Source organism: Puntigrus tetrazona, chromosome 7 (genome assembly GCF_018831695.1).
Source record: "Puntigrus tetrazona isolate hp1 chromosome 7, ASM1883169v1, whole genome shotgun sequence".
In the NCBI taxonomy this organism is placed as follows: domain Eukaryota; kingdom Metazoa; phylum Chordata; class Actinopteri; order Cypriniformes; family Cyprinidae; genus Puntigrus; species Puntigrus tetrazona.
Window position 1 is genome coordinate 6809247 of NC_056705.1, and position 13934 is coordinate 6823180.

General features: G+C 39.9%; 1 protein-coding gene across 3 annotated transcripts; it reads right to left on the bottom strand.

Moving 5' to 3' along the window:
• Nucleotides 1-2484: 2484 nt before the first annotated feature.
• On the bottom strand, nucleotides 2485-7629 carry LOC122348996. 3 transcript variants are annotated; one of them, XM_043244919.1, is made up of 5 exons: nucleotides 7350-7629; nucleotides 5680-5807; nucleotides 5510-5579; nucleotides 5015-5049; nucleotides 2485-4929 (listed from the first exon to the last, which is right to left on the bottom strand). In XM_043244919.1, the coding sequence occupies exons 4-5, from the start codon at nucleotides 5019-5021 to the stop codon at nucleotides 3458-3460; spliced, it is 1479 nt and encodes a 492-aa protein (XP_043100854.1). In that variant the 5' UTR covers nucleotides 5022-5049; nucleotides 5510-5579; nucleotides 5680-5807; nucleotides 7350-7629; the 3' UTR covers nucleotides 2485-3457. The 3 variants fall into 3 exon arrangements, with proteins under 3 accessions (XP_043100854.1, XP_043100853.1, XP_043100852.1); XM_043244918.1 differs by having other exon boundaries at nucleotides 5275-5579; XM_043244917.1 differs by lacking the exons at nucleotides 5510-5579; nucleotides 5680-5807.
• Between the last annotated feature and the right edge of the window lie 6305 nt (nucleotides 7630-13934).

Consider the following 13934-nt stretch of genomic DNA (forward strand, 5'->3'; position numbering starts at 1 on the left):
TCTGTCTCTCTCTCTCTCTCTCTCTCTCTCTCTCTCAGAGGTGGAGTTTCTCTTTCCTGTCTTTAAATTCACGTCTCTTATCATTTGAAAATCTATCCTAATAGATTTCGAAATATGCAGCTGTCAATGACACACCTCCAGGAGAAACACGGCACACACACACACACTCACACACACTCACACACACACACACACACACGCCTCTGTTTGATCAAGCCACCACTCACTCCTGTTAGTAATTTCTGAATCAGCATCCTGCGCTCCAGATTCCTGTACAAACGTGTGTTAGCACTCACAAATACATACATTTACCTGGGCACTGAGGTACATGATGATATACTACTGTTTCATCTTAATACTGAGTTCATTTGGTGACACGCTATTTCGATGGTCCACTTTAGACATTAAGTACATTTGCAACTGCATGTCAACTAGCATTAATAGACTTTCTGCTTAACATCTTGTTTAACACGTTCTTTTGGGTCCACAACATACTCACTATGAGAAACTTTGAAAGCATAAGTCAACTTATTTTACTCACCCTTAACTTAACTTTACAGTCTACTTTGAGAGTTAGTTGACATGTAGTTACAATGTTATCTTTGTATAAGTAAACCTTTATAGTGGACAAATGCAAAACCGATATAAAAACAGTTTTTCAAATCTCCCGACATATACTTAGTATTCAAACATAATATTCTTCAAGCAACTGAACGAAAATGACACTTTGTCGAAAATCTGTAAATTTGTGCTAAAAGGAATACAAGTTTTGCTGTGAGTCACGTGTTTTGGAAACTGCAGCGATGTACTTGTTGGTACGTATTTTGCATCATGCAGTTATAAGGTCCGCCCGATTGGCCCAAGGAAGGTGTCCACTGGCGGATGAAGGTCTCCTATGCATTCTGCCTTTCAAAGTTTTTAAATTTAAGTTGTATTCTCAATTTTCTTAATTAATTTGACTTCATTTCATATGAACTTGAATTGAATTGAAATGCTAATTGGTCGTCTCTACTGTTTCTAAACCTCCACTTATTCTCCTCTAGAAGATCATTTCAGAGTAAGTCGGAATAAAATCAATGTATTATCGCTCAGGTAAATATATATTATCCCAATTACACGCTGATTCAACATCAACACAAGAAGTTTCCTTAAGCGCTTTCCTAGAACGCAGACAGCAACTGCTCATTTCAGTTTGTATTGATCGAGCCAAGTTAACACCTTTTGGGAAAGATATGCACGGAAAGACACACCCTTTACTGTGAGCCAAGTATCTCTTATCTCTTAGCTGAACTTTTGTAAACAGTACCACTTGAACTGAGACTATTCAAATGGTAACGAATGTGATTTTAAAGATTACGTGTAGAATGTGTACTATTGGAGCTGAATGAAGGGAAGGAAAGGGGGCAAAAGCTACTGATTTTTCTATTTTCTCTCAGATGTCTGTATGTTAATGCGCTGCGTGTGTATTGTCCATCTCAGAAGACAAAAGAGTTTGAGTTTCTTATTAACCGAAAAGGTCTTGCCAACGAGACCAGATGGTTATTTTAATGCTTTAAGTACTAAAGAGGAAGAGATGGTTGGTTTATCTGACACTCGAACTGATTTATTGTTAGATTTTTTTCTGTCTGCGAGTTCCTCTTTGCTCTGCGATTTTTTTTTTTTCACTGCGTGTTGGATAGCAAGTCTTTGCGAATGGCCAAATGGCGATGAAATTTACAAAGACCTTATTCCTTATTTAAAGCTTCGTAAAGAGAAACGAGGTCAGTTTGTGAGTTGGGGTACTAAAGTTGAATTAATTCGCTTCTCAACGTAAACTTTTAAGTAAAACGAAGAACCAGATTTAACATTATAAATATTGTAATTCGATATTTAAACCGATTACCTGCATCTACATGACCGTCGGCCGATATCTGTGGTTAAGCTTCTCAAAACGCCAGGTTAATTTAAAGTTAGAAAACATTTTCGGATGACTCTCTGCTCGGCGAAGACTGGAAAGAATGGCAACACTTTTACATCAAAAAAACACACGGATACTTTTAATAAGTTATATAGATCCTTTTCGTTCCTTTCAGTGGAAACTCAGTTGGTCTTCCTTTTCCTGCAAGTGTTTCGTGACGTGTATAATGTAATTCCTTCCAGTCAGCGGTGGTGTCATGATCAGGTTCCTGCAGGTTTCCATCAGTGCTCCGCTGCTTTATGGCGGTCTCTGCGGGCTCGTGATGTTTGGTGGGATACGAGCGAGTCTGAGTGCATGTTTAATTGATCCTGTGTTTTAAGTAATGGTTTACATTACAACAGAATCAATGTACAGCGTTTTTGACTTAGCTGCCTGGGGAAATGCTCGTTCATTACTTTCTAAGGAAATTTGTCCATACGCCTACCGTAATTCTGTCATTTGATTTTTGGAAAAGTGCCACTGGATGATGCTTCTCTTTTTTAGGAGACTAAACTTCTGTTTATTCACAAAGCGATTCTCCATCACTGTTCGGTTTAGTAATGTTTTATTTAATATCATCATGTTAGGTTTCCCATTTAAACGATTGCTTTTTGTTAATCTGACAGGTTAAATGTATTTTCATAACATGTTTCAATTAAGTAGGCCAAAAACAATATTTAACACAGGAAAATTACAGTAATTCAACACAGTTCTTTACAACCACTTTACTTAATTTATTTGAGTTGAGAGTATATAAATGATTTTATTTGTGCTACTAAGGATTTTTCGTTGCAATTATCAAATTGGTAGACTTGTTTATGTTCAATGCTCTTTAATATTTATATTGAAAACGGTTTCTGGTATGTTAGTGTTTTGGGGGTTACTATTGGCAAGGGCTGAGGATTCGTTAAACATAACTTAAAATTATTTAAAATGATTTGTGCATGCCATGGATGTAACAAAACTTGTTTGGCATAGCCAGAAGAGTTTTTTTTATGATTGTACCCTTTATATTTTGGATAAATTACACTTCTTGGCAATAATTGTAAAGAACACCAAGTTGGAAAGAAGATGTTGAATGTAATTACCGAATAAACTCATCAATGAAACTGGATTATGAACCTTATGCATAGCGTAGCCTATAACAAACAAGAAGTATAGAAAACATCCAGGCTCTGTTGAAAAGTAGTACTTTTAAAGAGGGTATATTATTTTACAAACAATTATAAAATCCTTTTTCACTGACTTTACAATAATCAAAAACACTCTTCTATATTAATATATATTCTATTTCAACTTAAGAAGAGACCAAGGCCATATCGATATGCTAAATTTACTGGAAACTGAACACCAAAATTAACACGTGACTGCAACACAATAGAACTGTGAGGTTTAAAAATAAAAATCAAATGTTTATTCCCTAAAGTGAAATATAATATTATAGCTAATACTATAGTTAACTATAGGTAACAAAGCTTGAGATTGTTATTTCTGGATACAAATCAACTAAATATCTATTTTTCAATTTTTCTGTTTCATGATTTTTTCAACAAGTTCTTCTATTTTCTCAAGTGTAGCTTTTGCATTCTCATAGTTAGCCTTCGCTGACTTGTACATGGCGTCACACACTGAATCAGCGTCTTCTGCTGCTTTCCATCCGGTGATTCCTCCTCCAACAGCTCCTGCAACAGCTGCAGCTCCGAGAACTCCTGCGATCACACCTGTGCTAACCCCTACGCCTCCAGCTGCTGCTCCTGCTTCTGCAGTGCCTCCTGCAACCGCTGCGCCCATCTCCGCTGCCGCTGCTCCACCAGCCGCTGCTCCACCAGCCGCTGCTCCACCAGCCGCTGCTCCACCTGCCGCTGCTCCACCAGCCGCTGCTCCACCAGCCGCTGCTCCACCTGCCGCTGCTCCACCTGCCGCTGCTCCACCTGCCGCCGCTGCTCCACCTGCCGCTGCTCCACCTGCCGCCGCTGCTCCACCTGCCGCTGCTCCACCTGCCGCTGCTCCACCAGCCGCTGCTCCACCTGCCGCTGCTCCACCTGCCGCTGCTCCACCTGCCGCTGCTCCACCTGCCGCTGCTCCACCTGCCGCTGCTCCACCAGCCGCTGCTCCACCTGCCGCTGCTCTACCTGCTATCACTGCTCCACCTGCTATCACTGCTCCACCTGCACCTACTACTTTGGATTTTAACAGTTCCTCTAAAGAGCTAAATGTTTTTAGTACAGCCAGAATTGAAAGTACTGGAACAACTGCTCCCAGAAGAGCACCGATCAAAACTCCTGTTGATGCTCCTACTACTTGCTTCATGATTTGTTCATGAACAGTTTTCTTTGCTTCTTCTCGATTGCCTCCGTTTATTTTCATCACCTCTTGAATGATTCTCTCGACTGTATGGAGGAGCTCATTGCTGTAGCGTCCATTTTCTTCCACCATCTTGTCTATGGTCTCCAGCAGACTTTTCACCTGAACTCGGTTGCTTTTGTCTCCTGAAAAGTTTTTCCAGTATTTGTTGTCGATGACGTGACGGCGACCTCCACATTTTTTAACCAGCTCCTGTAGCTTTTCATTGACCTTCACAAATTCTTCAATGCTCTGGCCTTCTAGTTGTTCACCAAATGTAAACAAGATCACTGTGTGTTTTAAGACATCCTCTTTAAATAGGTTCAGAATTTGCTGAAACACCTCATTTTCATGTCTTGTGTATCTTCCAATCTTAAGGACCACGACAAAGGCATCAATCTCTGGAGCGCATTCAGTCAAAGCTTTCACAATCTTAGATTTAGTCTCTTCATCGTCACGATCTGTGTCGATGAATCCAGGTGTGTCGATCACTGTGATCTGTCTTTCATCAACCATCCCATCTTCACTTACACACTGACTTGTTGTAGAATTAGCTGAGGCTTTAGAGACGAATACTTCTCTTCTGAGAATTGTATTCCCAGCACTACTTTTGCCCTCTCCTGTTTTCCCAAGAAGGATGATCTTTCTCTCTGACAATCAATCAATCCAGTTATAATGTGAGTTTTCATCCATATTTGTTCATTTAAGTGACATTATGCAACATTAATAACTTACGTTTCATGATCCTTGTCTGTTGATGAAGTCAGTCTCTGTAAAAGAAAATAATCTGATGTAAATTAAGGATGCCTTTTTTCATATAGGATAATAATCAACAATCAATATGGCACAGTTGCTCGTGGACAGTGGCCATGTTTTTTTTTAAGCTCTGCAAGTACTGCTTTCAGAAAAACGCCCCATATGCCTCCGGGGGCTTAACAGTCTTTTGAAGCAGAATGAATGGATTTTTGTAACCAGAAATATTCATATTTTTTTACATTTGAGTCAAGTTCCAGCTTCCGTGGCTGACCTCTGACTCGCCGTATGACGTGAGACGCATTCACTGAGTAGAGTCTCCAGAGAACAGACGAACAAGGATAGAGCAAAACTAAACAGTTTTAGTTTGGTAACAAACTAAAAGTCTAAATTGAGAAGTTATGATGAAGATTTCACTGAGAAGAAGAGCTTGAGTTTTTTGAACATCCTTATCTGTTTGAGCAGGAGTATACCGACCAGGATCTCCAGGAGATGGAGGAGGCTGCAGCAGCGGCACATCAACAAACCTCAGGCTCAGATCTCCACTCTTGAGGACAAACACACGGCCGTTTGGCGGAAGTCAGTGATTTGAATTTATTACTTTAAAAAACTTTAAAAAACCCATAAATCTGCTTTAAAAGACTCACATTAAGTCTTTTTTAAGTGCAGATCTTGCAAACATGATTAAAAGAGCCTCAGGATCATGGCCACTATCCACCAGCATCAAAAAGCTTGGAAAAGCCAGGATCATTTTTAACACTCCAACTGTGTTCATCTGGAAGAAGAAAGTCATATACACCTAAGATGGCTTCAGGGTGAATACATTATGGGCAAATTTTCATTTTTGGTTTGGAATTGAACTTTTAATAATTTCAAGTATATATGATAAGACACTATGAATCAATTATAGCACACTTAAAGGTGCAATGCGTAAATCGATACGGTGGCCGATACGGTATTATGCTGTAGTCTGAGATCACAGAGACAGCAGCAACGAGGTTCATCTAAAAAGTTAAATTAAGGAATTATATTTAATAAATTGTTCCATAAAACAATATGTTATTGCAAATATTATTGTTACACGTTCATCAATGTAAGGTCTTCTAAAAACATGGTTACATATATTACATTGCATTTATCATTGCATATCACTCATATTGGTTTTCAGCTGGAATATAAAGTCTCGTGTGGTGCTTATTTATTTTAATATCATTATTATTTTTAAAACTGCAGTATGTTTCTTTTTTGAGCAGTTATGTTAATTACTTTTAATTTCTCAACAAGACTGTACGCCTCACCTGGTGTAATGTGTTAAGCTACTTCCTATATGTTTACTCTCTTGTACTGTATTTGAGGATTTCACGGTATTTTTATAAATAAATTGGCAAATTTAGTCATTTTGTATATAAATGGGCTTATTTCACTAGTAAAATAAACGCAAAATTAATTTAAAGATCTACATTTCTCAATTTATGGTGATAACATTAGAATGAGTAGAATAATGCTGCCATCTACTGGAAAGCAAATATGTTTCAAATTTATTTTGAAAATGAAACGGTAGCATACTGTATTCGAGCAAAGCTTTCAAATTAAAATATTTTTGCTCAGGAATACCAAACCTATTTATGATAAGAGTTTTAAAGTTTACATTTATTTAAATATCCTGATATCCATAACGTTATACATGAACGCAGTTTGGAGGAATATTGAAACGTTTACTGTATGAGGAATACTTTTTGTTATTGTATATAACATGCTAGCTAGTATGCTAGTATTATCACATGCATTTATGTATTTCCGCGTCTTGATTTTGCCTGTGTTCCTGGGTCTGCGTTTTTTGTTGACCCTTGAACAAATGTTAATCAAAAATTTCTGCACCCCTAAACCTAACACTGACTGTAAACCTAAACTTCACAAAGACTATAAACTGGTTCGTTAGATCCGATTGGTTCCAGGATCAAAAAGACGTAGATTCAGGAAGATGTCTAACTTGGTGAAGGCCATCATCACGACAAGAAATCAGGTTTCGGTATCAGTTACAACAACCCCCTTGAGATATAATCGACAAAACTGAACTTTTTTTATACAGAATATATTCAGATTAAAGTCATGAATGTAAAATCTCACTGCAGATCAAAAAGAAATGTCAAAATAAGTGTTGTTTGACTATTCAGAGCAGGGTTTGTACTCGTTGAAGATCATTGCAGCTGTATCCGTTCAAAGGTTTGAGTCGATTACAGGTCATGCCTTTTCACGTGAAAAAGTCTCCCTAAAGATTTTTAGTACTGTACACCTGTTGAACAGAAGAACTACTTACATGCAGTGACTCAGAGGATCCAAAGCTTGTATCAGCCGTACAGCACCGTTTCCAACTAATATCTGTCGAGAACAAACAAACAATCCCTCCCTTCCTGTCAGAGTTTCTCTTGTCCGAACTTTACTCCGGGGTGTGTTTCTCAAAAGCAAATATGGTCATGGTTTCCGTCTTCATAGAGTTCGGACTAATGCTTGGGGAGATGAGCAGGTTGACTGAGTGACGAGGAGTGTAGAGAACGTTGAGTCTTACGTTTACTGAGGAAGAGAAAACCATTAACTTCCTGTGTTTTGCGTGATGTCCGACATGATCGTTTTTTAAGAAACTGCTAAAAAAGAACAATTTCCTCCATTTAGGAATATATAAAGCCTAATAACATGCATATGAAAACCTTACAGATACACAGATGTGCATAACTAAATATATGCTAACTGGAAAGACACTGGCACATTCTCTTCTCTTCTCTTCTCTTCTCTTCTCTTCTCTTCTCTTCTCTTCTCTTCTCTTCTCTTTTCTTCTCTTCTCTTCTCTTCTCTTCTCTCTCTTCTCTCTCTTCTCTAGTTCACATCATGTTATTTCAATTGTTTTTATGTATACAGTATTTAACAATAGTGATAATAATGCTTTTAGCTTTCTCTTTATTTTCAAGGGACACGTGCAAAACTGATTAGTTCCCAATTTCAACTACAATCCTGCCAGAACTTCATGTGACAGGGTAAGAAAAAAAAAAAAAGCATGATGCCTTTATTGATGTTGTAAACTTTACCAGCTTTGCCAGCAGATGACACTGTTCCCTGTAAAAGGGATATCAGTGATCAGATATAACACACCTATCACTGCAGTCATAGAATTGAATCTTTTCCAATATGTTTGAATTTTACACAATCAATGTTTCAATTAAGTAGGCCAATGCAAATATTTGACACTTGTTCAATTTACTTAAGCGAATGACGTTAATTCAACACAATTTTTTAAATAAACTACTTTACTTAATCCATTTGAGTTGAGAGTATATAAATGATTTTACTTGTGCAACTAGGATCATAATTTAAGTCCCATCATGCTTTGCACAGGGCTTTAAAAGGTTATTATACTTTTTAGTATAATAATAGAATATACTTTTTTTTTTTTTTTTTTTTTTTTTTTCATTATTTTGTAGGCCATTGGGATGCACTACTTATAATTTATGGGGTTTCAAAAAACAAGGAGTGGGTAGATTTTTATCATTATTTTACATTTCCCGAGTCACATATAATTACTTACATATAATTAATCCCAGTAAAAGTAAGCGTGTTTGGCGTGCTGTCAGGGAGGGGGCTCAGAACTCGTTTTTTCCTCTTGTCCGTGAAAAGCGGACAGGGCTCGGCGTCCGACCAAAGCCAATTAAGAGAGCAGCCAAAAAACTACCACAGTGGTGCTGCTTAACTAAAAATGAACATTGCATGATTTTTTGTGTAAACCAATAATATATATTTCATAATATGAGCAATGCCTGGTCATTGATTGGACCCTGATCAACCAATCACAATGATAACTCATATCCTAAGGGGGTGGAGCTAAGATGCGAGGAAAGGAAGTGACGAAATGAAACGAAGAGAAAGTCCACATTTTACTTCTTATGTGAAGATTTATATTTATGGCACAGCCTCATCAACTGTCATTAAATTGAAAAAATAATCATGTTATTTTGTAGAACACAGGATTTTTTAATAATATAATGTGAATCGCAGTGGACATCAGGTTTTGAAAGATGAGCTGCCACAAATCATTTAGATTTATTTCTATATTGGACAAAACCACATTCGGAAAAAACCATAAGTGGATAAACTTTTTTTTTTCAGTAAAAAGGGGTTTGAAGGGGTTAAAATAAAGTCATGACTGTAAAAGAACAGGGTTTGGGCTTGTTCGCCGTCATTTCAGCTGAATCTGTTTAAAGGTCTGTGCTGATGTGACGTCCACAAAAGTGTTACAATTGTGTGGTGTAAAAAAATGGCATTGAACTTTTACATATTATATATATGTTTATATTTTTTTTCAATACCTTGAAATGTGTTTTATTTCACATGCTTATAATGTGTAGTTATCGCAAGCTTATTGTGATGCACGCTAGGGCCAGCAGGGGGGGTGTGGTCGCATAGTGATTCTCTGTTTCTTCTTCGTGGACTGAAACATAACTGCAGAGAATTCTGAGCACTCGACACGCTGTTGCCCTGTCTCCTGATTATTCTCCTGTATTTCAGGTTGGTAATGTGCATACATCACAAAAATATGATAAAACAAAAGAGGGACTTTAACTAACTATGCTGGCCAGGTAGTTGGTTATGTGAGGTAAAGTTTTATCACTGTTCAGCCGAGTTTCAATACCGTTTTCACGAGTAATGTAATCTTCACGAAATGTGCGGAGTCATTCTAAACATTCCTTTAGTCGTTCTATAATATTCCTTTATTTGATATCTGAGTTAATATAATATTTGTCTGAATGTTAAATTTATGTATTTCTGTTGTGGCCACGTGTAAGTTTCTCTAGTTATTCACGTGGGTGTATACTTAGTATACAGGTGTTAGGGGCTAGTTAAGTTGCCTCGTGAATCCACCATTTTAGGTGTAGCACGTGTTAAAATGTTAACGTATAGGTTATTTGAGATGTATATTAAGTTATAACTATATGAAAAAGTAGAAACGAGTGTTGAAGAGTAATGCAGTTGAGTAATGAATGTTGTGTACTGATGATAAAAGCATGTTAATTTGCTTAAAACAAGTTAAACAAAATGGTAATATACCAGGTATGATGTGTTTCATGTTAAACAAAGAATTGGTGAAAGAGGTATGCTGTATAGTTTATTATGCATTTTGAGAATGAAAGTAAGTATTTACATAATGTTACAAGACATTGCATTGAATATAAAAACGGTTTAAAGAACGAAATGTGTTATTGTGAACTGTGAAATAAAACATAACTGCAGAGAATTCTGAGCACTCGACACGCTGTTGCCCTGTCTCCTGATTATTCTCCTGTATTTCAGGAACTTTATCTGCTGACGTGGTTCTGCCGCTGCGGTACCCGTTACAGATTTTTGGTGGCCCGTACGGGGGTACGGCAACAGTTGCGCAGGCGATGAGGACAGCCAAACATCGACAGCTGAAGTAGCCTTTTCAGCTTAAGCCATTTGGCAAAGACTCGATTCCAGCTCCGTGCCTGATGATTACGGGGAAACGACGCAGTACACAGCTCTGATGGGCAGACTCTGGTTTAGCCATATTTGAACAACGGTGACTGATGAGAAGCTGAGATCAGCAGAGGAAAGCCAGGACGGACCGGGGACAAGATACCTGAACAGAACCACTTGTGAGGAAGAGGAGAAGACATCATGGCAGATCGGGAGAGGAAGAGCTTGGTGTGGACGATCAAGAAGAACCTGCTCGTGCTGACAGCTGATGAACTTTTCCAATTGGCCAAGAGCATTGGTCCTGTGTCGGGAAGGATGCATCTATGTTTCAGGTTGATGATGAAGAGAGTTGCTTCGAGTATATCCTAGCTTTCATGAATGATGATACACTGGTAGAGTCTGAGGATTCAGGTATGGCAGTTTTAATGCAGCTTGATGATACTGTGAACAATATCATTCAGAGTCACGTTGTTTCACCTAAACAAAATACAGAGGAAAGTGCATCTAAGGTTGTAAATGAGAATGTAGATATCAGTACACTTAACACAACACACATAGTTGGGCCCAGCACTACACCTCTTAACACTGATTGCAAGGCTACCCAGAACACTGAATCAGAGTTACAGAGAATGCTGTCTAGCTATGCTGAATTAAGTAACAAGGTATTACAGTACATTCATGGCCCCACATCGACTCATCCAGTTACATTCACACCAACCTTGCCCCCACAATACCTGATCACACACACACCAACAACATGCCAGAACAAGAGCATCCTAAAACACAAGACAGAGAGGTTCCTCTTCGTGACCTTTCACTGCTTCGCAGAGAGTTTAAGGTTCAAGGTGGACAAATAGGTGACCAGAGTTCAGACATAAGTTACAACAACATCTGTAGGCAGATCGATGATGGTATGAAAGAGCGATTTAGTGAGGCTGAAATCCTGAGGGTGTTCTCAAAGTCATTAAATCCGGAAACTTTAAAGATATGCTCATGCACAAAGATGATTTAACTATAGAGGAGCTAAAAGGGTTCTTGCAGTCCCACTTGGGGCGAAGTAACACTGAATTGTTCCAAGAGCTCATGTGCACTGAAACAGAATGACAGTGAAACACCACAACAGTTCTTGTACCGGATCATAGGCCTCAAGCAAAAATTCTCTTTGCCTCTAAATATGCAGACTCTGAAGTGAAATACAATCCAACAACAGTACAAGACATGTTTCTTCACACAATATATCAGGGCCTCACCCACAAACATGACGACATACGTCGAGAGCTTAAACCACTGCTTTCAGATGGCAACGTGTCAGATGAGATGATCCTAAAGCAAATTATGAAAATAACAAACGCTGAAAATGAAAGACAACGACGTCTGGGGACAGTTGTGCGACAAAAAAGCTGTAAATGTCCATGGTGCAGGAGTCAAAGTGGCTGCAGTGCAAGATGACAGCAGTGCAAAGAAAGCGAATGTAGACAGAAAGCCTAAGGATGATCCCCTCCAAGAGCTGACAGAGAAAGTGGAGAAGTTAATGAGTAAAGTTGAACAACTGCAGCGGGCCCAGCAACCAGTGCCATGCCACAACTGCCCAGTGCAAGTAGGCCAGAAGAAGAAGTACAGCTGTACTAGATGTCTTGAACTTAACCGCTCTGGTTGTCTCCATTGCTTCATCTGTGGTGAAGAGGGCCACAGGGCGGTGGGTTGCTTAAAGAAGCCTCAGCACCAGGAAAACTGGAGCCGGTCCCTGCCGCGGGACAATCAGTGACCGGACCCCATCATCTGTCCCAAGTAGGCTCACACCACACTGCTCAGTGCAACACAGTACAAACCAAGAAGACAAAGCGAGGTGTAATGACCCAAGCTCGAAAGACTTCAATGAGCAAACACTGCCTCAATCCACCCTTTCCCTACCCACTCCAGGAGAGCAGGCGTCTAGCTAACTTTATAGGAGCTAAAGCTCTGGTTCGGTGCAATCTCGATAGCTTAATAACCATGGCGCTGCTAGATACAGGAGCTCAGGTGAGCATGATTGACAGAGGCTGGAAGAGAAGATACTTACCAGACACACCACTGAGGCCCCTAGGTGAGATGTTTGACGACAAGGAGGAGCTGGAGGTCCATGCAGTGAATGGGGATGTTCTCCCTTTCGACGGCTGGGTCATTATCACCGTCAGTTTTGAAAAGGGCAGTCTCAGCGAGCCCATTATAGTACCTTTCCTTGTGTGTAGCATCCCCCTTGACCAGCCACTACTGGGGTTCAATGTGTTAGAGGCAGTTATCCAGGGTCAGCCAGCTGAACTCATTCCAACTATTAGCCATCTTTTGTCTGATTCGATGTCAATACACCTGAGAAAGCTTCGCTGCTAGTCAGTTTCATTCAGGCTGGCAAAGCATCTGTGCGGCAGGAACGTCTGCGCGTCGGGTAATCGTGACACAGTGATTCCATCTGGGAAGGTGGCCTGGATAAAGTGCCTTGTCTCATCCGCTGTTGATCAGTCAGAGCCCCTCTTTTTGAACCGGATGAAAACAGTGCCCTGCTGACAGAGTTAGGGATAGAGGAGGGTCTGTTGAAAGTACAGTGTGCCAAGAAACCTTATGTCACTGTCCCGGTCAAGAATAGCACAAAACACTCTATTACTATACCGAGAAGGACAGCACTGGGTAGTGTACAGGCGGTGGCGAAGGTGATTGAAGCAGGCTCACCGGAGAGCTCCAAGACAAGAGTAGTAGTCAGTGCTGCCCCATTGGCAGATACTGTGCCCTGCTCAGCTTTGTGGCACCCTCCAGTGAACCTCAGTCACCTTAACGATGACCAGCAAGGAAAGGTGAAGAAGATGCTATTTGAAGAGTCAGCTGCGTTTGCCAAGGATAGTCAAGATATTGGCTGTATCCCTAGCTTACGGATGTCGATCACACTGAAAGATGAGATTCCAGTGCAGAGCCCATATGTCACTGTCCCAAAACCCCTATTTAAAGAGGTCAAAGAGTATATACAGGACCTGTTAATGAGAGGCTGGATTGTCAAATCAAAATCCTCCTATGCTTCACCAGTGGTTTGTGTCCGAAAGAAAGATGGGACGCTCCGCCTCTGTATTGATTATCGTCTTTTGAACCAAAAAACAATCCCGATAGACATCCTTTGCCCAGGATACAGGATCTGACAGATTCCTGGGTGGCTATACTTGGTTCAGCATACTTGATCAAGGTAAAGCCTATCATCAGGGTTTTATTGCCAAGGACTCTAGACATGTCACAGCTTTCACCACCCCCTGGGGGCTGTATGAATGGGTGAGAATCCCATTTGGCCTATCAAACGCCCCAGCCTTCCTTCCAGAGGAGCATGGAGGAAATGCTAGGTACCCTGCGTGATGAGTGTTGCATCCCATATCTGGATGATGTCCTCTGTTATGCAAAACCTTCG